The 27,748-nt window shown below is 35.1% G+C and overlaps 1 protein-coding gene across 4 annotated transcripts in view; it reads right to left on the reverse strand.

The window, feature by feature from the left end:
- LOC117788056 (protein phosphatase 1 regulatory subunit 16A) overlaps window positions 1–27,748 on the reverse strand; it is a 38,494-nt gene that overhangs the window by 4,828 nt on the left and 5,918 nt on the right. For 3 of the 4 annotated variants that reach the window (XM_034626712.1, XM_034626711.1, XM_034626714.1), the window contains one exon: window positions 734–1,355. In XM_034626712.1, coding sequence (XP_034482603.1) covers window positions 734–882 — 149 coding nt within the window. In that variant the 5' untranslated portion in view covers window positions 883–1,355. Of the gene's footprint in view, window positions 1–733; window positions 1,356–16,108; window positions 16,856–27,748 lie in introns of those variants that run through there. The other variant, XM_034626713.1, reaches the window with a different exon arrangement.

Consider the following 27,748-nt stretch of genomic DNA (forward strand, 5'->3'; position numbering starts at 1 on the left):
AATCAATCAAAACTTTTCATCTCTCACTGCAAAAAGTTTACTTTGCTGTGGTTGCTGCACGCATGAACGTGCATGGACTTGCATGACTATGCTCAAGTCCCTAGAGCCCCTAAAGCAAAAGTTTAAATAACACAAGAAGCGTTAAATTAAATGCGAATTTAATTGTTAAAAGCACAACAAATTATATATGAATTGTAACTTCAAATGCTTGCAACCATTCCTTGTTAGCCTTGGCTTTAATTGGCTATAGCTCACTTGCAGTTGGTCATAAAATAATACAAATTTTTATTGCTCAATTTAAAAGGAAGCATATGCCACATGTGTTTTCTTTCTTTCACATCGATTTTAGCTGAAAAATCCCTTGTCAGCTTTCAATTTGTGGTGCTTTTATTATTGCAAAAGCAATTAAATTTAATTCTTTCACACTTTCGTTTTGTACATGTTGAAATTCATTTAAAATTGCATGTTAAAGTTAAGCTCATTAGCGGGAAAATTTATGAAATATAGATGTAAATAAATTTAAATAAATTAAGCAAAAAAAAAAATCTTTAAAATTTCTGTTTTGAAAACAATTCAGTTTGAAGACTATGTTAAGAATATTGTGTTTTATGGCAACATAGAATAGTATAGATTTTTTGTTCTAAAATAAGATTAAAAATTGGCGATTCGAATATTTACTTAACTTTTCCTAATCTTACCAACTATTAATATAATGCGAAAGTGTTCTACTTACAGTCTTGCCAGCTGGAGTCTCTCGTGTGTGGGCAAACTCTCGACGGTTTGCATTTCGGCCACCAGATCGGCGTGCTCCATTTTGAGCTGTTTCGTGTAGCTGGCATCCTCCTGACTTTTGCGTTGTATCAAAATGCCTTTTTTGATCATTTTAATGACGCTCACTGATATGTATACTGGATTCACGAAAAAATCAAATATTTTATTGTGCAGGCAATACAATTGTTTGCCTCCTAATGCTGTTGTTTTTGCTGTTGTTGTTGTTGTTGTTCTTTTTCTGGGTGCTCGTCTTCTTCTTCGTTTGCATGCAAATTGTAATTTGCATCTTTAAATTTGATTTCCGCTTGTTGTGTCTCTTGTGGCTCTATTGTTGTTATCATTGGGGCAGCTGACACTGCAACTGAGACTGCCACTGTCTCTGCTAGTTTTACTATTATTATTATTGTAATATTTGATGTTCTTCCTGTTGGTGTTGTTGTTGTTGTTGCTGCAACGCTGCACCCGATGCAGCTCTCATGGCAGCAGCTCGTTGCAGCTGTCAGCGTGTCGTCACGGTGTTATTTTACTTGCTCCTGTGTTTACTTTTGATTTTCAAGGGTTTTCTGCTTTCCTCGGTAGCTTTTCTGCAAACAAAACCAAATGGAAAAAACATGTGTTATACCAAATATACATATTCATATCTATATAGTTAAAGCCAACTAAAATGCATGGGGCTAAAATCAAATTGCATGATAAACTCCTGTTGGCAGCGTTAAGAAGATGAATTGATGCTGCCACTCGGAAGACATCAACACGGGGCAAGGAGTCGCTGAAGCAACAGTCCAAGCAATTGTGCTAATGGATCAGCTATCAACTATCGTACAGACAGGCAGACAGACTGCCTGACAGACAGACAGACCCATTTCATGACTACGTCTATCCTTTTCACCCTGTACTTCAAAAGTACAGAGGGTCTACTAGATTGGTCAAAGTCATGGAGACATGACAGATCCCATTAAGATCTAGAGACACCAAAATGTATTGAAAACAGATCAAGTTTATTTTAAAATTTGCCACTAATCGCACTTTTAATGAAAAAAAAAGTAATTTCAGGAACAAAAAATCGAAGTCGTAGTCCCTTAAAAATTGAATCTAGGGATTGTATTATTCAAGGTATTTTTAATAGTCATTATTCTGAATCAATAGTCGAATTTCAATTTTTATTTCAAAATAATAATAAAATTTGTAATACAAATTTGTATTAAAAAATATAATAATTAATTTCGATTGTGTAATTAAATGATTTATATAATATATTGATTGCTTACAAAATAAATACAGGGTTCATTTAGTCAGGTTTGCTCGCCTGTCGAATTTCCTAATAGTTTTTTTTTTGGGTTCACTCAAGTGTGCGAATAATGTGAATACGTCATTCATGTGCTGTCCTTGGCTCTTGGCTCATTTTGGTTGTGATAGCCAAACCAAAGTTGAGCATCAGCAATGGGGTCGACTTTATTTGACTTGGCGACTGTCTGCACCACCGAGTGGTTGTGACTATAAAGAGCATTTTTAAATAGAATTGGAAAAGCGCTTTAAACAATCTGACAACTCAACTAACTTGCTAATTTACTATGCTCTATCTTTTGCTCTCCCTTTAGTAATGCAGTACTTGCATCAAAGTGGAAAAGATCTGTGTGTGTGTGTCTGGTTGTGTGTGTCTGGGTGTGTGTTTTTGCGGAGGATGTGTGTTACAAGGTAGCATCTGCAGTGCTTGAACCTCTTAAGTGTGCTTAAAACTGCATATACATAGATGCAAGTAAGCATATTTTAAAGTTTAATCTTCATTTACAAACTGTTACGGAGTCTTCTTCCTTTCATACAGCTTATTGTAAGTTTCAGAAATAATTTAGTTGTAAATTTTTATTTGCCATTTCCCAACATTTATGTTACTTTATGGAGCATGTGATTCCTATTTGCATTGCTAACTTGCTTAAGTCGTTCGAAATTCAAGTACAACTTTTTAGCCCAGCATTGAGAGCTAAATATTCTCTTAAACATTTAAAAGACTCTTAGAATTGACAATAGAATTTATTTTAATTAGCGAAAGAGTTATATTTCATGTAAAAATTGTTCAAATTAGTTTATATATTTTTTTTCTTACTTTAATTCTAATTAAACAAAATAGTGCTTATTTTCTAATTCCTCAATTCCTATATGTATATGGGTTGCAATTTGTGAGCCTATACTTCTAAACTATTAAAGATAAATGTGAAATGCAATCTGTGCTAAGCATATTGTGCACAATTGTGTTTATGTTTGAAAGCCAAAGTTTACTTGAAATATTATATATTTATGTTAGACTTGTGCCCAATTATTTACTAAGTAAACAAGCTCACTTCTTGTGAAATATAATTTGCAATTTTCTGCTTTATCGATTCGATTTTACATAATTGCTGCCACAATATTTGGTAACCCATTAAAACAAGTCAGTTGCATTCTCATGTGAGCGCTCATTATTTTCAGAATTTCAGAACGTATTGTGTTGAACTAAATTGGAAGTGTGGCAGTCCCTGGGCTCATGCATTTTGTGGCATTGTGATGTTGCCTCCGTTGAGAGTTGCTGCCAAAACAAACGCAAATTGGCACAAAGTACACCTGTGACCCTTTTTTCTTGGCCCTTTTCCGTTTGGTTAGACCGAAATGGCCGAAGGAAATGTGAAGGAAAGGGAGGGGATGGGACAATCAGCACTCGAATTTAATTTGCATGGGCTGCCATCAGGCAAAACTTCAGCTCCAATTGCCAAGCCCAGTCGGGATTCGACTTGACTCACGTGCGCTGGCTTTATTTGATTTTGATTTCATTTTTTGGGGCACAGCACAGCAGGCACAACAGCAACAGCAGCAACAACAGCAACAGCAACTATAATTTACTGTGCCCTGCATTGCTGTGGCACAGTTTTTGGGTCTTCAACCTCGAGAACAACAATAACAATAGTTTGCTCCAATGCCTCCGCTTGGCCTCGCCGCATGCCACATGGGCGCCTCTTCTGGGCAACGCTTAAAACTAACATCCTTAACCTCACACTCACATTCACCCTTAGCCCTCATCCCTCTCATCGCTCTCCTGCTCTTCCTAGTCTCGTTCACATTCTCATTTACATTCTCATCCTTATGCTAACCGGGTGCTAATGCACTCAGTGCAAGCACATAATTCGCTGCCCTCGAGCCCGAGAGCATGCAACACTCGTAAGCCACCAAGAGTTGGTCGATGCCACCCGGTACATATTATTTGCTAACCCACTGTTACTACAGTGGTTGCTAATATCAAAGGAAACCCGCTTTAAATACTAGCTAAAGATTGCTTGCCATTAGCATACAAGAATAATTGAGAATGGGGAAAAAAAAATCTGAAGAGTACTTAGATAAAGGTTCAAAGAAAGTGAATTAGTAATATTACTAGGAAGAAGCAGTTTATTCAAAAAAATACAGAGTGCAGATTATAGATGAAATTATGATGACACTGCAGCAGTAAAAAAATAAAACAATTTGTAAATTGTGTATAATAAGAAATTAAATCAACTTGGGATCAAAAGAAATTAATCTCTATCTAAGAATGGAACGTAAGATATTGAAATATTGAAAAAGGATTAAGAAGTACAATTGTTTAACTGAAAACTCCTTAGATGAAATTAGTCATGTCAATTGATAATCAACTAGAGCTTTTAGGATCTTCAGATTTCTAAATCCGTTTGTGAATTGAATTCAAACCACTGTGGCACTCCCCATAAGGGCAACTCATTAGGGGGTCCTTGCTGAGAGCCAATGCGACCCGCACCATTCCGTTCTAGAACCGACACAAGCCTGAAGGTGTTTTTGGCGAGCTTGTTGTGGTTTAGCCCACTTGCCACTGCCACTGTTGCTGTTGTTGTTGTTGTTGGACTCATGTTGCACATTGCGCCTGTCGAGAGCCATTCATTTTTGCTCGTCTCGCTTGCCCCTCAGTCAGTTTTTGGCATGACGCTCTTCAGGTCATCATCAGCGCTGACGTCGTCGTCACTTGCCTTGATGTTGAGCCACTTAGTTTGAATTAAGCTTAAAGAGTTTTTCACGTATTTTTTGTCCTGTTTCTTGTGTTTTCTTCATGCTTTTCTTTTCTTCCCGTTGGCCGTTTTTTTATCTCATTTTTATTCCTTAATTTATTTGCCTTTAGCTTTTATTACTAAACAGTTGCATAAATATTCAGCTTAAGCAGCAGTTATATTAATAACTTAAGATGTCCAAGCATACACATGCACAGGATAACTAGGGGAACGAGACAGGACAAGGACATGACCGGATTGGACAAAGAAAACTGGCTTGTCTGAATGCAGATAGCACGCATACGCCATGATGTACGACTATAAATCGGTTCGGGCTTTCGGTAATACAAGTAGTTGCTGTTCTTTCGCTTCTTGTTGTTGCTCCTGTTTTCGGCTACAAATTGAGAGCCGCTTGTAAGTTGCCTGTAAACAATACATTGTCCAGAAATTTTCTTTGTACTCATATTGACGAGCAGCTGCAGCAGACAAACTCATAAATGAAAATTGCATCGCAATATCCTTGATGCCTTGATATTGCTTTTGGCCATCCTACATCGACCTGTACCTGTCCTTGCCAACATAATTAAAATTTCTTGGTTATTGCTCCTCCACTTTGTTATTCCTGATATGCTTTTTATGAATTTACATGCAGAGCTATTAATATTTATCAGATCAAAAGTTATGTGAAAGTTCAAATGTAAACACAATAACAGTATAATTAAGAATTAAACACTTTTCAGCTTAAAACTTAATTAACTGATTAAACCTCGAACCGAAAAACTGGAGCTACAAAGTATCAAAATACTAGTAGTGTTGTAAATATATATCTGATATAAATATATTTGTAAATGTCAAACCGTCAAATTTGCCATAAAAATAACAAGAAATAAGTCACTTTCCACACAAGCATTGAATATTTAATAGGGTTTTACAAGCAAAAGATTGACATTTTTATTTGAGATAAAGAACACAAATAGTAAACGGAGGGATACCCTTTAAATATCTCTGCAATATTTATTTGTAATTCAATTTAGAATTGGATTGTTACTTAATTTTTTTGAAATTATCTTTAAAATTATAACAAAAATATATTTCAGTTAAAATCATTTAAAGTGTAAACTAATATATTAAGTCTCATACAAAATGTGAACAATTTTTTAGCATCTTTCAAGTACCCCATTCAGTAAATTATTTCTTCAAGTGTATGCAAATGACTGTCACGATAACTCAATAAATTTCTAATGGCATTTCCAAAAACGAATTTCAAAAGGAAATTGTAAGAAATGCAAGCTTAAACATATTTTAAATCGACATTCAAATGCAAAAGACGCTCCAAAAATGCTTAAATCATGAATGTGTATGTCTTTCGAAACACAAGAGATAAATGCTCTACGAAATTAAAGGAAATATTCTTCTTCTTTAATGGTGATTTCAGGAAGGAAAGCAATAATAAGTGACAATTTTTCACTTGCTGCTTTAATCATTTCTTGCAATGTCATGTCCATCACTTACATACAAGTCGCCACTAACAAACGGACTGTGTGGATTCTTGTGATGTATTTACGTAGCTGATGTGTTCATTTGCTTCATCCAACTTATAATGGAGTCAAACTGCTCCCAACACGCCCCAAATGTGATGGCAGCAATTTTGGTCATCTTTCAAAATTTAGCACTACGTGTTAAGACGAACAGTGTCTGATGACACACTCACAGACACGCCAACAACACGCACACGCACACTTACACTCAAATACATTTACACACAGCATGTGGTCCTTGTTGTTGTGTTCCTTTTTGGTGTTGTCATTGTCACTTGGTTTAAGCTGTGTCCATCATTTGTGTCATTTTTCTTGCACACAGCGCTTAACGAAAGTTTTTAAAGTCATGGGTTAATTTCAGTTGCCACCCACCATTTGTCGTTCTCACTCACTCTCTCTCCTCTCTCTTTCTGTTTCTTTCTCTTTATTTTCTGAGTAAAGCTGTGGGTGTTTGTTGTCATTTGCGGTGGACACCTGGAGCGCCACCTATCGTTCAATTGTTTACATATCGGTTTAATTATTGCCTGCGCCCTTTTTTCTTTGTTGGCCTCCGTTCATCGTCCATCGTTTGCCTGCTCATTTATTTATATTCACGCCCACGGCTCATTTTCAGTTTGACCCACTGGCAAAGTGGCAAAGTGGCAAACTGGCAACTTCTCCTTCTTCTCCTCTCCTCTCAATTCTCCCTCACACGCGTAGTCGTCTCGTGTCTTTGTATTTTAAATTGCTGTTCCTGCTCTCATTTTCACTGTTGTTTTTCCTCATGTTATTGTTGCTGTGCGTGGCTGCATTTATTTATGTGAGCGCGCAAAGAGGAAAATTGTGTCGTCGTCGCTTTTCGCAGGTGAAATATTTTTAATTAAAAAATCTTTTATTTAAGCGAGTGTCAGACGTCACGTTCACCCCCCAAGTTTTACTTTGCCCAAACAAAAATGCATTATTTTAGTGGACCGCACTTTTTCCCCATTTCAGTTTCGGATTATGTGGCATTAACTATTTTTAAGCACAGCAAACAATTAAATGGGAGCATATTAGCTGTCTCTAGAAGTCAGCCAGCCAAACAAACAGAGACACAGTAAGCCAGACGGACAAAGTGTCCATAAAATATGGCAATTTATTTACGTACTATGCATATAATTAATTTTTATTTATTCTGTCTGGAATTTGGTTGACTTGACACAAAAATTATCTTATTTAATTTCAGTTTATTATATTGTTGGCTGTTTTGCTCTCGTATTCTTATTTCTATTTAGCTTAATTTTATAATATGTATTGTATTATTTATTTAATTGTTGTTACTCCATTTTATGTTTAAATAGTATTTTAAGTATTCATATTTTAGTTTTCTAATTTATGGTCTTTGCTTAAAGTATTCAGTATTTGGAATTGTATTAAGTGGGAATAAACAACAAAGTTTATTATTTTTGATAACACACTTAATGATTAGATTTATTATTTTTTTCTATATTTTATTTATATTCAATACAAATTATTTCCACTATTGTTTTATTATATTTAACTTTACCTAACTATTTTATAGATATTGTTTTTGATTTATTTCAATTAAATTCATTCATATCCCTTCTCTGCTATCGTAATCTTGGTTAATTGCTATCTCTCTCTCTCTCTCTCTCTCTCTCTTTGTTTTCCTATACAAGAATTGATTTTACACACAAGAGAGGACTACCAGTTTGAAGTCTTAAACCTGCCTAGAGCGATATACGTATGTTATTACAAAATCTCCTCAGTTGCCTGCAGTAACTCTAAGCCCAGGAGTTATTGCTGTCAGTGCATGCAAATATGTAATCCGATGGAACTTTCTATCTGCCATATAACGCTAATGCTGTTTTCTTGTTGTTAGGGACTCCACAGTAAATCTCGACATAGAGTCTGTGGCAATGGTCCTAGCAACAAGCACATTAAAAGTGGAAGGAATTTCAAAAAAGTTTGCACTTATTTTTTATTGTTGTACTCACTCTCAACTAGCACCCCAAATGGTACCCCTACCTTTATCCATTTCCCAGTTTGCCATATCCACGCTCCAGTTTATAACAAGGTTAGCGTCACACACACACACACACACACACACACACACACACACACACACAGATAGAGATACATACACATGCACATGGGACAGAAAGTTTCACTACATTTTGCTGTTGTTGCTGATTTCAGTGTTTTTTTGGTCATTTGCAATATGCGCGTCATTTTGTAGGTCCCTCCCTTCAGTCCTCAGTTGGACAGGGAGTTTCAGGTCTCGTGTCTGTACCTTTTGTACTCCCTCTGAGCGTTCTGTTCGCTTATTCTGCTGGGGTGATTTGCGAAATGGTGTCAAACGGATATGCATGTTGATTTAATTTGCACCTTCGTTTAAACGCTCAGACCCCCCAGCAATGTGCTAAAGTGAATTATATTTTTGCGCCAGATGCGAGTAAATTAGAATTGGCTCAAACCGCTCTACTCTACTTTCATAGACCCAAAACCATACCTCCCATTGCCCTGTTTACTATATAAAATATGCATGTCCTGTGCGAAAATCAACGCTAGCTAATTGCGCGATTTTTATCACCCAACAGAATGAGGTCGTGAATTCGACCCCAACAAGAACAACAGCAACAACAACAACAGAAACAGAGCATAGCAAAAACAAACAAAGTTTTTTTTTTGTTCTTTTCGATTTCGGATTTTGTTGGCGTTGATTAATTAATTAATACAAATTATACAAAGCGAACGATTTATCTCGCTGCGTATACGCAATATACGAGAATATCCAACGCTGCGTATGAGTAATGTGCCCAACTAAATTTCCGCGGCGGAAAGAAGTTTATTATGTCGATGGACGCCACATTCGGTCAGAATTTAACTTTATTGTCGTTACGACTTGGGCACGTGTCAGACTGCTGCTATTTATTTATTTAGTGGCTAAATAATTGAGCACGTGATCTTATAAATGTTATGGCAAGGCATAAACCTGAACTCTCTATTCAACACAAACATTCCATCTCTCCTTCCGCCTTTCTCTTAGCATATTTCCACTGACTCCCCCTCTCTCTCTCTTTCTCATTTCCGGTAGCCATTTGAGCACGTAATTGGCTTTTGGGAGTACACACAACTGGCAAATTTGTATTAAATGTAGGTACGCGTGTGCACACAGAGCCCGTGAGTCCCTCACAAAAAGGGGTTTAAGGGCAGCTTATGTGCTCTTAATACGTACAGACAGCAAGAGGGTCGAACGCAGGCAGTCGGGCCAACAGAAAGGACAGTCAGACAGTTGGACAGCCTGAAGCTGCCACAATGGCAGAGAGAGGCGACAAGGCTTAAAAGTCAGTGGCACGTAGACAGTGTCAATGTGGCACGACTGTAAATGAAAAGGTTGCAGCAACGGGGAAACGTGTTTCAGTCTGAAGCGATCCCTAAGTGTACTTTCTACTTCCTGTAATGATTTAAAACGCTGATGATGGTATCAGTAATAAGCGCAGAGATAATATCTTAGCCAGGAAGGAAGAAAAATGATGATAGTCAAATTTTAATAGAATACGAACTTTTTAAAATTGTTAAATATTTGAAGAAGGTATTTTATGATCAGACTACACATTTTTTATCCATTTTGTCATAACTCTTTTTTATTTGTGGTCAGTTCAAAATATGTATCTTCTTATCTTTATATTTATTGATTTGATAGCAACATTCTATCTAAGTTTGGGGCTTTCCCCTTGTTTATCTAATAGTTAATATGCATTTATGTCCAATATACAAAATTTTTTATCAATTTCTATCTACAATATACTTATATTTAACTGCCTTTTGCTTATCTTTATTTATGTTTATCTATGTCTATATTTAAATTTGTGCTTTTGCACATTTGTCGTACTTCATAATCTTGCTACAATGCTTTGGTTTTTCTATTTCAAAAGTGTTCCGAAATTCGATTATTTGTTTACCTTCATCTATTTTGCCTAACGAGCTTTTTCGGCCACATACACGAGTACAAAGAAATAGAAAAAACGAAAATGTTTCGTTTGCTGACTATCAACATTAAAGCGATAAAAAATTTCCAATGAAAAACTGCTCTTCCGTACATGTCCCCAAGAGCGTCCGTGGGCCAACATACTGCCCAACCCACATGTAAATATGTACATACGAATTTAACCTACCCCACAGACATATGGGTTTCACCCTAGGCAACTGCGGCTGCTACTCTTCCATATGGGCGCTGATTTTTTTGTCGCCCTTCAAAAATACCATGCAGTAGTGTTGACAATGGGTATATGCAGTTGTAAAAAATATATGCCAGGTTCAAATCCCTTTACTGATTTCGGTGTACACGGTTTGTATCTTAAGAATTTTCAATAAATGTTAAATATATAAGGCATATCAGATTTTTTAAAGCAATCCAAACAGTTTTTAAATAAATAATGTATAGAACTTAATTGTTAGTAAGAGCTGAAATCTATTAGTGTCAAGCTTGAATTGATTCTTGAGAAAATAAACTTTCAATAGCATAGTTTTCAGCGCAAGTCAGACATATCACAAAAAAATTGTAGGGTAACTGACAGCACGACTCTTTTGCTATTAACTTTTTTGCTTGTCGATTTTTCTTGAACGACTTCTTGTTATCAAACGAAGGCTTCAGCTTTTTTGTTGTTATTCATGTCGCCTACATTTTTGCTACGAAATCGTAAATACATCTAGATATACGAAGTGTGTACACTGTACACACACACACATGTATCATGGTATTTATGTGGTGTGTATTTAAAAGTCCTTCACGCACACCAGTATCAGTGCGACCAACTTCAACTTCCAGTTTCAATTCCACTTCCGTCAGAGTCTCAGCCGCACAATGCACTAAAATAACTGTAAATAACAATTTGCAAGTGGGTGTAAAAGAGGAAACACATGCTGAATTGTATGGGCGTGCCAGACAGAGACAACGCACGTCTGTGTGTGCAAGTGTGAGAGAGCAAACCAAGTGCGGACGGGTCTATAAAAACTGCAAGGATGCAGCAATAAAATGTCGGCGCTGTAACGGTAAAAAACGATGACGGCGATTTAAGCGATGACGCTGACGACAACCGCAGGCCAATCCCCTAAACCCCTCCACTTCCCCTTCTTTCCACTCATAAAGTGTCGAAGTGTTTGAGCGTGCGGTAAGGGGTTTGGAGAGGGAGCTCATCCTGGTGCTGGCCATATGTGCGACGTCGCCGTCGCCGTCGCGCCGTCGTCACCGTTTGCCGGCGCCTTGGACAAAAGCGGGTCGTTACGTTGACAACCCCCAACAATTGTAGTGTGACCCACATTCGAGGCGTGCCGAGAAGCCGTAGGCCCTCCTCGCTCCCTCCCTCGCCCACCTTGCTCTGCTCCTTTTCACCCACTTATGGCATGTCTTCAGCCTTTATATCGAAATTGAAAAATTTCCTCGTTTTTTTTATTTCTTCTGCTACTTTCCATGCAATATGCCGGCTAGAAAGAATCTAACAGTATGAAATGGTTAGCATTAATTTTTAATAACGTTTGAATACGTTTAAACTTTAAAGCGAAACGATTTAGAGGTTATGTTGCATAAACAGATTAAAATAATTTTACTTCTCTTAGTCTATAGCATACATAAATAATTAAGTAAGTAACTGTTTACATCATTGTCAAGTGTGTTCCACAAACCTCTAGAGATATTTAATTTGTACAATATTATTAATTTTTGGTATATTTTAAACAAAAGGTTATATTATTTAAAATATATTTAAGTAGTATGCCTGTTCATTCTAAATGTTATTAAATCTTTTTAAAAAAAACCTTGTTGTACAAGTTTTGTAACATATGCCTGAATAGCTGACTTTATTTACTGCAAATAAAATCAAACATTTGTTATGAAAACATTTGATGCTTGTTTTTGTAAAACAGGAAGCAGCTTATCGAACATATCAAAATAAAAAATTATTTCTAGTACGCTGTTAAACAATGCAAACTTACAGCATTACAAATTCGGTGTGGCTTAAAGTTAAAGCACTTTATTCAATATATATTCTTCACAATTCGTGGAAATCTATAGATTATTTTTTAGAAAAAAAGTTAAGCCATCTAAATTCGGCGTGGCACATTTATAGTGTGATTTTTAGCAGTCTATTCAATAAACTGTTTGAAAATTGTTTTGTTTGTCAGTCCAGAATTTCATTGCTCTACCAACTGCGTTCAAATGTCACTTAACATTTTGTACTGTTGTCGCATTTCGAGGCTTATTTGAAATTCCACTTTACCAGTTGGAATCAATTCCAGTGAAATGGGAACAACATACTTTTTTTTTTGGGAATTGGGAAAGTATCCTAGCTTTGTTGTCCTTCAATTTAAATTTTGAATGATGCCAAAAGTATGCTTTGGTAATTTCAGTGGAATTAATTCGAATTGGGACTTTGGAACAGGATTTTGATATATCTGTATGTAAGTATAATTTGTGCTCTTTTGGTCTGTGACATCGCCTTTGAGTGGCTTTAAGTGGATTAATTTAAATCATTTGTTTGTCGTTATTATTGATGTCGTTGTTGTTGTTTAAATGTGTGGGTTGCGGTTGCTGGAGCGGCTATGATAAATGAGTTTTCCATGCGCTGAATTTGCCATTTTACGTAAATATTGTTGCCTGCTTTTTTGCATGTTTGGTTGTGTGAGGTCCCCTTTCTTTTTTCCCGCTCGTTTTTACACTTGAATGGCTTTACATTGCATTTTCGTATATACGAGTAAGTGTACATAAGTATATATAAGGTTGCTTCATAAAAATTTGATACGTAATGTGGGTTAAAGTGATAAGCGAAAAAAGATTTTTGCGGTTCCCTTAAACTTGGTATCGTAGCTTATCGCTTGTCAATTGTATATTGGGGATTGGCTTATTGATCATCTTAGGCGTTAAGCTGTCACTTTTACGCATCGTCCATAAAAGATAAAGTATCGCCAAAGTTAAAGACGCCATAACAAGCGCCGGATTAACTTTAATAACAAGTGAAATATTGGTACTCAATCTACATTGTCAAGCATGAAAATGTTATCAAGTAGACACTGAGAATTAACAGGAAAAATTAGTTTAAAGCTACATATACCATATTATTGCATAACTTCATTAAATGTGATAAATTTAGCTAATTTTTACTGTTTTTAAAAATAATTTAATCCCTCGCAACTATTTTTCACAGTATTATTTGTGACATAAGAAGTTCTAGCAGCACATAATGGCTTTTAATTTAATTAATCACATTCCATTGCATTAACTGCATTATACATGCACATAAAACTTACAATTACGCATTTATTTAAATCCGCTTAAAAATTCAATTCAATTTAATTATATGCACAATTACATATAAAAGCTTGATGTGCTTTTAAAAATTAAAAGCTTATGAAAATTATTTTACTTTGAAAAGATTTCATTAAGATAGTTAAATCGACTTATCGAATTAAATTATGTGAATAATTTTGAGAGATTTTGTTATAAGAATAGAACAGCCACCCATAAAGAATGCTTCAACATTTTGTTTAGCTCTTTGAATTACTTTCTGGTATTTCTGGATGCCTTCTGCTCCATCGGCTGGCAGCTCAAAAGAAAAGCTCAGCTTATCTGCATAAATTTCCCGCAACTAATTAGCAAAACCAACAAAAATTGTGCCAGCAAAGTAAAAATCTCTTTGAATGGGTAAGTTGTTTAAGGGCAAGAGACGAGAGCCGTGGGACGAGCAAAGGGGATCGAGAGAAGAGCAACCACTCGCAATTAGCATAATACAAGCACAGAACAAGCGAGCGCGAAAGAATTGCAGTCAGAAAATATGTAAAACAACTAAACAACTTTTGGACAGCACTCGTCAAAGTCCAAAAAGCATTTGAACATTAAAGAAAAGGTGACTTAAAGCCTTTAAAGCCCACAGTGGGGAGGCCAAACAAATTTGAAGCAATTCACCCACGTAAAGTGACCACAAAAAAAAAAATAGTGGGAAAGTGGTCAGCAAATTTGGCAGCAGATTAGCCAAAAACAGTTGGCCCCATTTGTGGCAATAAAATTGCAACAATTGCATACAAATGTTTGTCTCCCAACAAGCAAAATGGCCGGAAACTGCCAGCGGCTGTCACAGAGCGCAGCTCGTTTCCGCTTGGCCAACGGTGCGAGCCGAAATTGCAAGTGGGAAGAGTACGGTTGATGTTCACTGGCAAATTATGGCAACAAATGCGTTTTGTTGACCAACGACAACAACAACAACCAAATAACAGTTTGCTTTTCCCATTTCTTTATCTTCAATCATCCATTCATTGATAACCATCTTTCAAGTCTTCGATGGACTTACCTTGAAAGGCGTTGCCTTAATCAATAAGTGGGTCATAAATTATGAAGCTGTCTGTAGAAATAGCTGGCGTAAATAACAGAACATCGTGTCATTGGCCATGGTCACATGTGGATAATGATGAGTGCTTAGGTCTGCCACTTACACACACACACACACACGCACCCTCACATAAACACTCAATGTTTGTGGTGTGTGGCCAATTAAAAAAGTTGGCCCTTTGGATCATTTATTTGTTCTGTTCTTGTGTTATGTTTTCAAATTGATTTTCTTTTTTTTGGAAGCTGAACTTTCATTGTTGCCATTAAATGGGATAGTTTGTGTAGGCCAATTTCTAATTGCTGTATATTTTTTCGAGAATTTTTGATTTATGCGAAAAACGCATTAAAAACTTTTTGATTAAGTTTGCAAACTCTTGTAATTACTGCACTTGACAGATTACGATATTCCGAAAGCTACAAAATGAGCAATTAAGCACATGATCAGATTAGAAAACTATATCATCTAACTAATAATGATAATACTTAACATATTTCAGAGTAGAATTTTTTTGGGTGTAAGCATAGGCAATTAATATTTAATATTTTAAATCCCATTTAAAAGCGCTCCCAATAATAAGAGCACAGTCAATTACTGATGTTTGTTGGCCAAACTGAGATTTGAAGTTCGAAAGTAAGAGGACTTTAAAATATTTGAAGTCCCTTTTAATGGAAGACTTGATGTCTGCACAAATGAAACACTTTACAGATTTTTGTAAAATCAATTTCACATATCAATTAATATAAAAGTACTGATACAATAAAGCACACTAATTATTCTTCAGATTGGGATTTCAGAGTTGGAAAAAGCATGAGAATTTTTACTATTTTTGAACAATAAACTGTGCGTAAAATATATGAAAATATATAAAAACTATTCATAGTTATTTACTAAATTATTAATTTAGTTTAAATATTCATTTATTTTATCGAATTTTCATATTTATTTTGAATATTTTTTTAACAGAACAATAAACGGAAACTTTGATCTTTTGAAATTTGTAATTATAATTTTTGTTTATACAAGTGCCTGCCAATAGTTATTACTTTTTATATTAAATAATTTTGTTGACGCATTTATGAGTTCTATTTAATGGCCAAGTAATGATAATATAACCGACAGCTTATAGCTGTCAACGGTACGATCAATTGCAAATTAAGTTTTTCGGAAAACGCAAATTCAAGAAAAATATGTATGTATTTAAATATATACTGTATAGTCCGACAATTGACAATGATATGTATATAATTTTGTATATGCAAAATTTTCGAAATGTGTTGACATTTGATTTGTGGTTTGGCAAAAATTTAACGGAACCGGTTCTTGGAAAAAATACATTTTGACTTAATTTATGGAATTGCATTTGATGTAGAATATAAATTGTATTATTTTTAATCCTACAAAAATAGTCAGTCCGAATTACCTGTGTTTACTATTTGCATTAGTTTAATTTATTTCCTTTTTAATTTTAGATTTTATTAGTATATTTTAAATTCCAATTCATAAATATATTCTGTCAAATTTACTGAATTTAGCATTCACTCGCGGCAAAGCGTCGTCGGTGTCGCCGCAAAACAATCATACGCCCGGTGTGTCCAACAATCTGTCTTTTTTTTTACCGTTTTGCTTATCTTAGGCGGCCGCACGTATCACGTGAAAGGCAACAACAAAAACAGATGAAGCGTAGCAAAAAAAAAAGAACAATTGAATTTTTACTACTTTTTTTGCTGTAGTTTTTTTTTTTTTTTATTTTTTGCGTTAATATTTTCGAACTGTTTGCCGCGTGCGCCACCTTATCGACATTGACTTGACGTTGTTGTTGTTATTATTGCTGTTGTTGTTATCGCTGTTGTTGCTTTATCTCATTGTTGTGTTCTATGCGACTTGCTCGCTTGGCATTTACATTTTCATTTTCGTTTCATATTTGGCATGCCTTGTGACACAAGTCGAATAAATTGCCAAACAAATAGCGAATGGCTAAATGCAAACGGCACGCGGCGTATACGTAATATAAATTGAAGCGACACAAACGCGCTTCGAATAATTTTCGACTCGCTCACGTTTCATTCACGTAGCACTTCGCACTCGCACTTGCACTTAAAGCGCCGACAAATTTCATTCTCCGTTTCCAATTGGAAGCGTCCGTTTTGTTGCTGTCGGTGCAGCCACAGAACTGAAACTGAAATATGGCCAAGCGCCCAACGCGCCAAAGAGCCAAGAGCCAAAGCCGTGGCCAAAATGCCGCAGCGTCGTTTTCAGTCGTCGTCAGTCAACGGCGCGGCGTCTCGTTGCCAATAGGCGCAAGCAGGCATCAGGGTAAGAAGGCAGAGGAAGTAGGAGAGGAGTGCGCCAGTCTAGCTATGAATGAGTGAGTGCCAAGTGACAAGTGGGCGGTAAGTGTTAGAGTGAGAGAAAGCATCACAAACAGAGACAGCGAAACAGACAGACACAGAGAGGCATTGAAAGAGACAGAGAGAGAAATTGAGCACAACACACGAGCACAGCCGAGAGCAAAAACATCGCATTGATTCTACGTTCTAGGTGTGACACAACTGCACATTGGTTATGGACTATGTAACAGTTGAAGGTGTAAGTTTGACGTTATAACTTAGGTTTTTATTAATAAACATAAAATAATAAAAGATTATTGTATGATCATGATCAAAAATCTCAATTAATTTTGAATAATTATATAAATCTATATTAATTTGAAAATAAATATCCCATAATTATTAAAAGTTTTGAATTTTATGAAAAAAAAAATGTTTTCTATTACATATTTTATAAACGAAATTTTTTTTTAAAGCTTTTTCATTTCATTGATAGGTTTTTATTAAAATGATTTTTCAGATTTAGAACGATACGTTTTCTATACCTATTTGTCACTATGCACTTTCTATTACTTAAATTGAAACTAATATATGGAATTGCCTATTGTGCTCAAGTCATTTTGTAAGCTTTATTAAATTGTAAATAAATTTCATTTCAAGGTGAATTGACTTAAGTAGTTAATAAATCAGACATTCTATTAAAGTTAATTGACAATTGTTCGTATGTAACTTACATCAGATGTTTATGTACCACTGTGCGTATGTGCAATGTGCTGCATTGATTGATAGCGTAGCAATATTTGCGTGGGCAGCCGGCAAAGAGAATTCAGAGAGTTTTGTTTGCACTCTTGGCAGTCTCTCATCGAACTCTCTCGTTCTCTCGTTCACTCTATCCCTCTCTTTTCCTGTCTGCCGCTCGGAGGCGGCAAGAAACAGCTGCTTTATGTTTATTTGTTTGTTTGCTTTTAATGTGTTTCTTGCTGTAGTTGCAGCTAAGACGTTGCCTCTTGCAACTGCCGCCTCAACGCAATATCTGAGCCATGTCTTCGACATGCACTACTCAATTGCTGTCACAGGTCCTACACCTTGTTCCCACTGCCTCCGCATCCTCCGCATCACTGGCTTAGGGTAAGGCGTTGCGAACGCCTCTTTTTTACTGACTGCCGCCACATCAACTTTTATGGCCTTCAAATTGTTTCCGAAACGCTGCGCCATAGCCTCCCGTTATCCCCATCGTCTCGAAGCTGACTGTGCACCTCACTGTGGGGCAACATTATCAATTGCCCGCCCACGTTGCGACTCAATTCGACTCGCCTCGACTCAACTTTTTGCCTCGCCTTTCGTTGCGCTAAAAGATTTGCTCCATTTCATTTGCCTCTTTTATAGATTTGTTTGCCCATTTGGCGTCTTTTGTTTTACTTATCGTTCCAGTCTTTAACCTATAGTATGTTAAGTACTACTCCTTTCTCATCTTCTTCTGCAACTTGTTCTTTGTCTTTTATTGTTGGCCAACACTGTTCACTGTTGGTAACTAGTTGTGCAGCTGCTTTTACCTTCTTTTTGCAATTGCTGCAAAAGTTCTACCTGAAATTCTGCACATCGCTTTCATTGTTTACATTTTGCACTGTTCCGTTATTTATTTGCTCTTCACAGCGGAAATTTGCCTGCTGCTCGTTTGCTTTTCTTCTTTTTCTTGTTTTCTTGTTTTGTACTTCCCTTTCTGTCGTTGTTGTTGTAGTTGTATGACGATTTTTTATGGGCTGCTGAAAACCACTTTGTTTAACAAATTTGCACGTTTTATTATACCCTGCTAATTGAAATTATTTAAAAAGAGGGAAACATTGACAATAGTATCCGCAATATTAAAATTTATTAGGTCAGTACTTTATTTGGATCTCATTTTTTTGATGATAATAAGTAGATTTTCCAATTTATTTGGTAAAGCTTAAATTTGGTGAGCGTTAATTCAACATAATTAATTTTTAAAAAATGAAGCCAATGGAAAATAAATATTAATTTGTAAAAACTCAGTACTTAAACTTATTAATTTTAACTCATTTTATTCTGAACAATATCTTTTAATTTTATAGGATATCTGTAAGTCAATCATTGACTTCTTTATTGTTGTTATTGTTACAGTTTTCTATTATACTGCCACCTACGCTAGCTTCAAGGGTTGCAATCTATTAATTTTTATCGACGCGGGGTTGTTCCCCTCTTCCCATTCGCCTTTCCTGCCATATTTCTTTTTTCATTATTTGATTCCTGATAAGCAAAGCGCGGAGAATTGTGTAATATAAATATAAGAGTATTTAACGGTTTATGTGCAGTTGTAAAGTGTGAGCTTCTTTTATGGCATTTCCAAGTTGTCTCTTTGGGCGTGGCGTATAAAGGCGAGGGGGTTTTTCAAGGCAGTATTATATCGAAATCAGTGTCTTAAGTGCTTTGATGAGTGCGCGAATTGCGAATTGTCCATAATTTTATCGGAAAACAGCTGCTGGAAATCGCAATATGGACTTTGTGGATAGAGAAGAAAATTTTACTTTAGAGAATTAACTTTATGGTTGCACCAACGTTTCAGATAAGGCCTGTGGGTTGGACTAATATTTAGCTAATGCCCGATAACTGTGCTTACACATTGCAATGTCACTAATTTTATAGTATACCATGAACTACAGAACTGATGATTCCTCCATTATCGTTAGGAATGAATTGAAAATACATATATATTTTCTTAAAAATAATACAATCAGCAAATTTTTTGATTATTTGTGATAAGTTTAATTTATTACACCTATGCTATAAGCTCTTATCGTTAAGAAATGTCACATTATTTTATTTATTTTTGCTTTTCGTTTTGTTTAATCTGAAGGGTATATTTTCGAGGACAAATTGCATGAATCATTTGAAAAAAAATTTGAAGACTTTAAGCGTAGAAGTACATTTAATGAATCAGATATCTAACATATTTAGTTTTTCAATAAATTTGTTACTTAAGACTCATTCAAAATGAAAATAAATTGCTCAAAATAAAAGATAGACAGATTTCCCAAATTCACAAAAATACTTATTAAAAGGCATATGAATATCATAAGGACATGAATGCAAAATAAAACTGTTTTCATTTTAACTATTTAATAAATATGAGAAGATCATTAAATTAGAGCTTTCGTTTGACTCTGAAATGCAACGTGATTCGGACTTTCATTTGGAATATTTAATGTTTATGTTTCGACTACTGAATGCGCAATCAACTCTGTTCATTTATTCACTTAAATCCATTATGAGTATGTTCTGTAAATAGAAATAGAATTGAGCTTCTGTTTGACTGTGGAACACTTTAATAGTATTAAAAATTTATCAACAGTGTGTTTAACTGAGAGTATTTTCCATTTCATTTTGAATGTACGAGAATCAACATTCCATTCAGACTTTTGTTTGCTTTATCAATCAAAATCGTTAAGAGGATTACAAAAAAAACCATTTCAGCTATAATTTCAATTCAATCGGAACGTTCAGTCACAGATTAAGAATGTAATGAAAAGCACCAGCTTTAAAGGAGAGTGGCTTAATCTAATTTTATTTAAAACTGGCTGTAAAATGCATCAAAAGCTAATCTATTAAATTTTATAATATTTAATTCCTTAACGTCAAAATTATAAATAAAGTCCATCTTTAACTACATTCCGTTCTCTGCAGTTGTCTGTTGTCTGTTACCAATGCTGAATCTTAAGATTTAGTAAAGAGAACGTCAATCAAATGAAGAGGTCAGCTATAAAATAAATTCCTTCATAAGTCACATTTCATGGGTCACTAGGAAAATTTGATTATGTGGAGAATCAAATTCATTTGTCGTACAAGAAATGTAATTTGACTACTTAGGTGGATTATTTATCGGCCTCTTGTTTAATACCAGGCTATTCAGATTTCTAATTTGGTTATTGTTTTACTTTTAACGTTTCCATCCCTTCGAGTAACAGTAGTTGACAACTTGTGCCTTTTATGCAAAACATGCTAAACTTTGGCACACTGCAGACAATGTAATAACAGTAGCTTTATCGCACAAATTGCATCCCAATCGATTTACCGCAGTTCATAACCCTGAATCAGATTATGAACAACCAAACTGTGAAGCATAAACTGGGCATAAAATGTTCAAATATGAAAGAACATGAAAACAATAACAAATAAAACGAAAATTAAATGAATTTGCGTCAAGTTCATGCAAAAGTGCAGCCAACTCCACCATTAGCCCCCACCAACTACTATGATTATCAATTCCCACACACGCGCCACCAGCAAAGGTCAAACCAATGGTTGTGTGTGTGTGCGTATGTCTGGGCAGGATTCCAGCCAAACCCTTTGGAGCGCAACATGTCGCATTGTTTCACTTTGTAGCTGCTGTGCAGCATCTCTTTTATTCTCTGGCTACGCTTCTATTGTTTTCATCTGGCAACTGGCAACTGGCCACCCACAACCACTTCCCAGTTGACGGATGCCACAACCAAGCTTTGTAGTTGTAGTTGTTGTCGTTGCTGCTTCTGCTTATTTTAGTTGTTGTGCGTGGTTTTCTGTTCTCGCCGCCATTACATTGTTTTCTTTTTGTTTAGCAGCGGTTAGGTGTTGACTTCTCCCCGTTCCTTGTCCCACCATACCACGCTACTCTAACTCGACTAGCTCTTCCCTAGCTCACCTCTCCTCTAGTCTCACGGCTATGCAGCTGTGGAAAAACTTTTAGTCCAACACCAACATTTTTCAGGGTATAAACAGCAGTTGTTATAAGTTGAATCATTTGGATTGTTACAGCATAAAAAAAAACATCTGGGAATTTGTTTGCAATTTAACTAGAAACTATTTAAAGCGAAGAAAACTTTATGGAGATAGCTTATAAAGAATTAAATAAGTATATTATAAAAAAAAAAAAATTGGGCAACCTTTTATCCTTTTTGAAAACATAAAAAAATATAACAAATACATATATAAATAAAAAAAAATTTAAATAGAATATTATTTAATTTATACTTAAATTTTTTATAAGTAGTACATTAAATTTAATTTAATTTTTTTTTATACAAATATATATGTTTTTATCAATTTTGAAAACCATTAAACATTTATAATTTGCTTATTTCAAACAATTTCGGTAGAGCAACAGCTCTTCGTTATGAATTGACGAACATTAATTTTATTATTATTGTTTATTTTGGCTAAAAGTTTCATTTCGACAACAATGTTGCCAGTGAGTCGGTAGTTAGTGTTGAACAAAGTGCGCGAGGCATGCGGCATGTGGCAAGTTGAATCCGCAACTGCGAAGCTGTTACATGGAAAATATTTGTACGACAGGATATGCAAAAATATGCTACTGGTACATGACTATGACTATGATGATGGCATTTATAGAGCACTCCCCTTATCCATTATCTATATGAATGAATAGTTTGGGGAAAATTGTTATTATGGCACGCGTTGGAAAATCGCTTTATGAGCACTTTTTTATAGCAATTCCCATCCCTTTTTGTACTCCTACAAGGTAGCCTGGCTAACTTCTGCGTTCTGCGTACAAAACGTGACTGAGTTATTTGGCTAAAAAAGCTCTCGCACTCTCAAAACTTTTGACTGTGTATTTTTTAATTGCATTTTGGGCGTCAACATCAACTTTTCGACAAGCTACGAACTCTCTGAATTCCGGCGATTTGTGGAGTGCCACTAATTAACATTGGAGGCGGGTGAACACTTGTTGGTAGTTTATTTTATGAGGAGCAAACGAGTTCATTTAAATTTCACACGTACAAAAAATTAATCAGATATGTATTGTTTAAATCAGCATGTCTAATCCAGCTTGACTGGGAGATACTCCAACACTGAAACTGTTCTTATTTTATTATTTATCTAAGAAAAATAAAAATATTTGCAGAATTCAAATCAAATTTTTAATTGCTTACGAACTTTTCTTTTTCTTCTGTAATTTGTTAAAGTTTATCATGCTCCATTTTGACCACATAATGTTTGCAGGGTATACAAAGTTTATGGCTTAAAATGTTGACACATTCAACATTGTTGCTGTTGTTTTTCCCAGTTGATAGTCTCTGCTGTTGTTTGGTTGCAAATTTGTTTATAATTGAATTTTATTTGTTGTTTTTATTGAAATTGCATTTTTAATATTGCGCATTGTGTTTTTAAGTTATAAATAATTAAATAGAAATTTGGTTAGTCGGTCTGCAAATTGATAATTTAATATAAATATTTGATTATGTCTTTATGGACTTATACAAAATGAACAGCATTATGCCAGAGAATGGGTGAGGTCATAGAACGCCAACTGTTGACATTTGAATGACATTGAAAGAGCTTCGAAATGTGATTAAATTTGCTCCATCAACAGCTGTTGTTTGTTGTTTTGTTTTTATAGTAAATGGGCTTTCAATTTGAATTGAAAAAATTAAATATTATTATCCGTTCACTATGTTTTAATTAAAATTACTTTTGCAATATTAATTTTACTGTATAGGTTTTATTTTAAATTTGCAGTTTTTTATTAAGAAATTACTTAAGTAATATATAGAGAGTGATTTAAGCGGCGTGTGTTAAAATTAAGATTAAATCCACACTAAGTCGACATCCACACCTCAAAATAAAAATTAAAATGCAACCCACAGACTTTTATCAATAACAAAAGTTCTATTAGATTAACATATACCATCCGCATACATGCGCCCAGCAATCCACAGTCTAAATATGTCAAGCAGACATTAAGAACACATTGAAAGAAATCTTCAATTGGCAAACCTCATAATTGACATACATTCCACCCACAACATCCCGGTCAACAGCTGATAAAAAAAAGAGTTTAAGCCAAGGAACGAAATGATCTCCATTCAAGTGGTTTATTTTGTGGTTTTTGTACAGTCAATTGTCATCTTTTATCCATCCATTATTGTACTTCAAACTGAAACTGACCTCAATAAAATCAGAAGCTGAAACTTCAAAAGTAGCCGCTAGCCATAAATTCATTTGTTATACTAGATTCGATTTTAGCCTGGCTAAAATGACTACAACTAAACTTTCTTGGCACTTGCTTGTAGTCGTCGCTTTAAGCCATCTCCACGAGGGGCAAAACAGTTGCCACCCCGCCCATTAATCAAACTTCCAGTCTTTGTTCAATTTTTCAGCCTTTTTTATGTTCTTTTCTATTTTCTTTCTGCGCGCATTATTGTTATTATTTATTATTGTTATGGCCATAAAGTTCTTGGCCACAAAACAGCTAGAGAATTGCCCGGGGGCCAACCGAGCAACCGACCGACCAGTTGATGACCCCGCACGCAATCCCAATCTGTTGCTATCTCACTCCTCAGCTAGTTGAGAGATATCTCGGTCTCTTTCCATTGCTGTCTGTGCATATTTCAGACGTTTTTTAATTGTAAAACGCTTTCCGTTGCCATATCTGTTAACGTTTTTTGTTTCATTTGTTGATTTTGCGATATCGCGACGGCGAAAAGTGTCAACAAAAAGCGTCAGCAGATAATAGAATTGAATAGAATTTGTTTTTAACCATGTGGCCATTTAACTGTTTTTTTTTTTTGTTTATATAGTAAAAACGGGTATATTTGCCCTCTGAAAATTTATATGACTATCAAAAGAAGCCGCTCTAAATCCATAAAAGCCTTATTGCTTTTGACCAGGCTCAAAAGATACATGCAAAGAACTTACATTATTGAGTATGATAACAAATCAAATATGAAAAGGTTCTTTTTAATCATATACGTTTATATTCACTAAAGTTTACAGGGTATATATGCAGTCAAGGAACAGAAAAGGTTTGTCAATATGGTTAAAGTAAACACATTTCATTTGTTTTGTAAGGCAAATGAAACTTGAATCGAATCGCTCCATTACAGACATTTCTATTTACAGGGTATTTTACTGTCAGCGAGTCATATGTCTTCTTTTTATACGTTCTGTTGATGCCAGTTAAAACAATGATATGGCTAATGCCAAAAACATTTAATTTGCTTTGTTAGACAAACTGGGAAAGTTTTTCATACATATAAAGAATTTTTTGGTCATGGGTTCTGTTGCACATGCGAATCGCTCTATTATACGATATGATAACTTTGCGCAATTTATCGCTAAATTGAACAAAGCGTATTACTTGTTGACCACTTTGAACTACGAGTTTACAATTAAAACTATATGTGTGTAAGGGAACGTGCAATAATACCAGTTTATCTACAAAAACCCTTCATAATCACAAATTTGACAAACGACGGAAGTGTGAAACGAACTCAACATGTTTCACCCTATAAGCCATCATAGGTACTACTAATATTTATAATCTCTGACAGTGCTAAATGTAATATGTGTATGTTTAGTTAATTATAAAGTTATAAAATTAATTAAAGCTATTATAAAAGTTGAAGGTGTTCTTTCGGTCCATTCATAACTTTGGGTGTAAATCTATTAACAAGTATAGACTGAATAATCGAATCATTTTGCTTTGTTTTTTCAAATTTATTTAGCATACGTTCCACATTAGTTCAACATTTGAAAGTAGCTAAAAATTATCAGTTTCTATACGAATTATTTACGCAGTTAGTTTGATTAGCATACGATCCACATGCATTCCACAACTGTCATTAGTACAAGCAATATTTTTGTTGTATGGTTTTATCAAATAAGTTTATATTTATTTAATATGTTTAATATCTTGATAAGAATGTTTTAATTATTTTAAGCTTTTCAATTATCATATATCACATAGATTGCCTATTTATTAAGTTAAAAAAACTCTTAAATTGTACTACATATATACTTAATTTTTTCAGGAAATCTAATTAAGTACTTTTCTTTCACATGAAATTAAACTGACTGAATTATATTTGTATATTTTATATAATCTGCAGATAGATACAAATGCAGTAAAGAGTTAGTAGATGACATGTACTGCGCTAAATTTATATGTGTACATAAATTCCTAATCAGCCTCAACAACAAAGATAAAAACTGCATAGAGTACAGAGTACATTCTAGTAAATTTTCTGCTTCTTTACATGCAAATTTTCCAATTCAAGAACGAAATATGTTTATCGAATGTATTTCTGCAATGTTAGTATCTTATTATAGAAGCCAATAACAACATCGAGTGTCCCCACACAGCGTCAGTATTCGAGTGACAAAAGCAGCGCCAACAATAACAATAACAACTACAATTCAAATCAACTTGTTTCTGATTAGATCATTCGAGCAAAAATATCAGTCAATGTGCGTCAGGCCCGTTACGAAAGGGGGCAGAGCGGGGGGTAGGCAAAATGAGTGACGAGAAGAATTGCCAAGAGGGGGGGCCTCTGACTCGTACCTCGGACAGCAGTCAAGTTAACCTGCGCTGCGGGCGCGATAATTAACTGAAATAGACCCGTGACTGCCAACAAACCAGCCAACAAACCGAACAACCGAACAACCGACCGACAACAATCGCAAATTCTACATAGATATTTTGCCTTATAATAAATGTATGTGAGCAATATTTCTACATGAGTTGCAATACTAACAGACAGAGATGGAGACAGAACAAGAAAGAGAGAAAGAGCGCAAGCTAGGTAGTTAAAAGAACTGCGCTAGAGAAAATCTCGTAAAAAGGAAGCAAACTTGAAGAGGCTGTCATGAAACTTTCTTTGCTGAAAAATAAAACTCATTCAATCTGTTTTTATATTTTTTCTTCTTTTGAGCTTAAAAGTTTACCTGGTACCGCAGGTAGTAGACCCCAATACCCAGCAATCTGCTGCTCAACTTGGCCACTTTTCAATAGCCCACAAGTTGGCCATGAGGCTCTGACAAGCTGTTAATAGCATTAAATGTGCACAAAAGCAAAAGGCCGGTAAAATACGAGTCGGTATAAGTACAATAAAGAATCTGCCAGCAAAAGGAAATTCTATTTGTGTATATATGTATGTAATTATATATTTGCAGCAATTTGTTGCCATTTAACCAAACAGCAATTTTGGCCAATTCAACTGACTGTGAGCTGAAATTGTGCAGCCACAAAACGATAATTGGCTTTAAATTTTGAAATTGAAACGCGCTTGATTTCAACGTTAAAAGACAGATTTACTTGACATCCCAATATTTGTGGAATGTGGAACGTGTGTGTGTGTGTGTGTGTGTGTGTGTGTGTGTGTGTGTGTGTGTGTGTGTGTGTGTGTGTTTGTGTATTGGACTGCGGTTGTCCTAGGCCAAAGCATACAGACACACACATAGACATAGACACCCACTGTTTATGGCCGCCACTAATTGGCCATTAAAATGTTATAAATTTTATGCTGTTTGGTTTTTCCGTGTTTGTTGCTTCATGTGGCGCTGCATTTGTGACAATTAGTCACTTGGACACCACCGATTCAGTAAATTCAACATTTTTCATTTTACATTTAAGCTGTCAATATTGGTCTATTACTCGGAATCGAAATCGAAATCGGACTAGTGTTCGAAGTCACACTTGTACTACCAAGTACAAGGTAAACCTGTCTCGGGCATTGTAATAAGCGGATACAACCAATAAGTACTAGCTGATTATTTTATTGTTGAGTTTAATTGTTCATAATAAATCATTACGTGAAACCAATATACAATAGCAACATATGATTACAATTAATCATTATGTTACTTTAAAGACTGCGACATTTGAAATTTAATTATTATTTCGTAACAATTACAACGAAAATAAGTAAACAAAAAACACAAAC

The sequence above is a fragment of the Drosophila innubila genome, assembly GCF_004354385.1.
Source record: "Drosophila innubila isolate TH190305 chromosome 3L unlocalized genomic scaffold, UK_Dinn_1.0 0_D_3L, whole genome shotgun sequence".
Taxonomy (NCBI): domain Eukaryota; kingdom Metazoa; phylum Arthropoda; class Insecta; order Diptera; family Drosophilidae; genus Drosophila; species Drosophila innubila.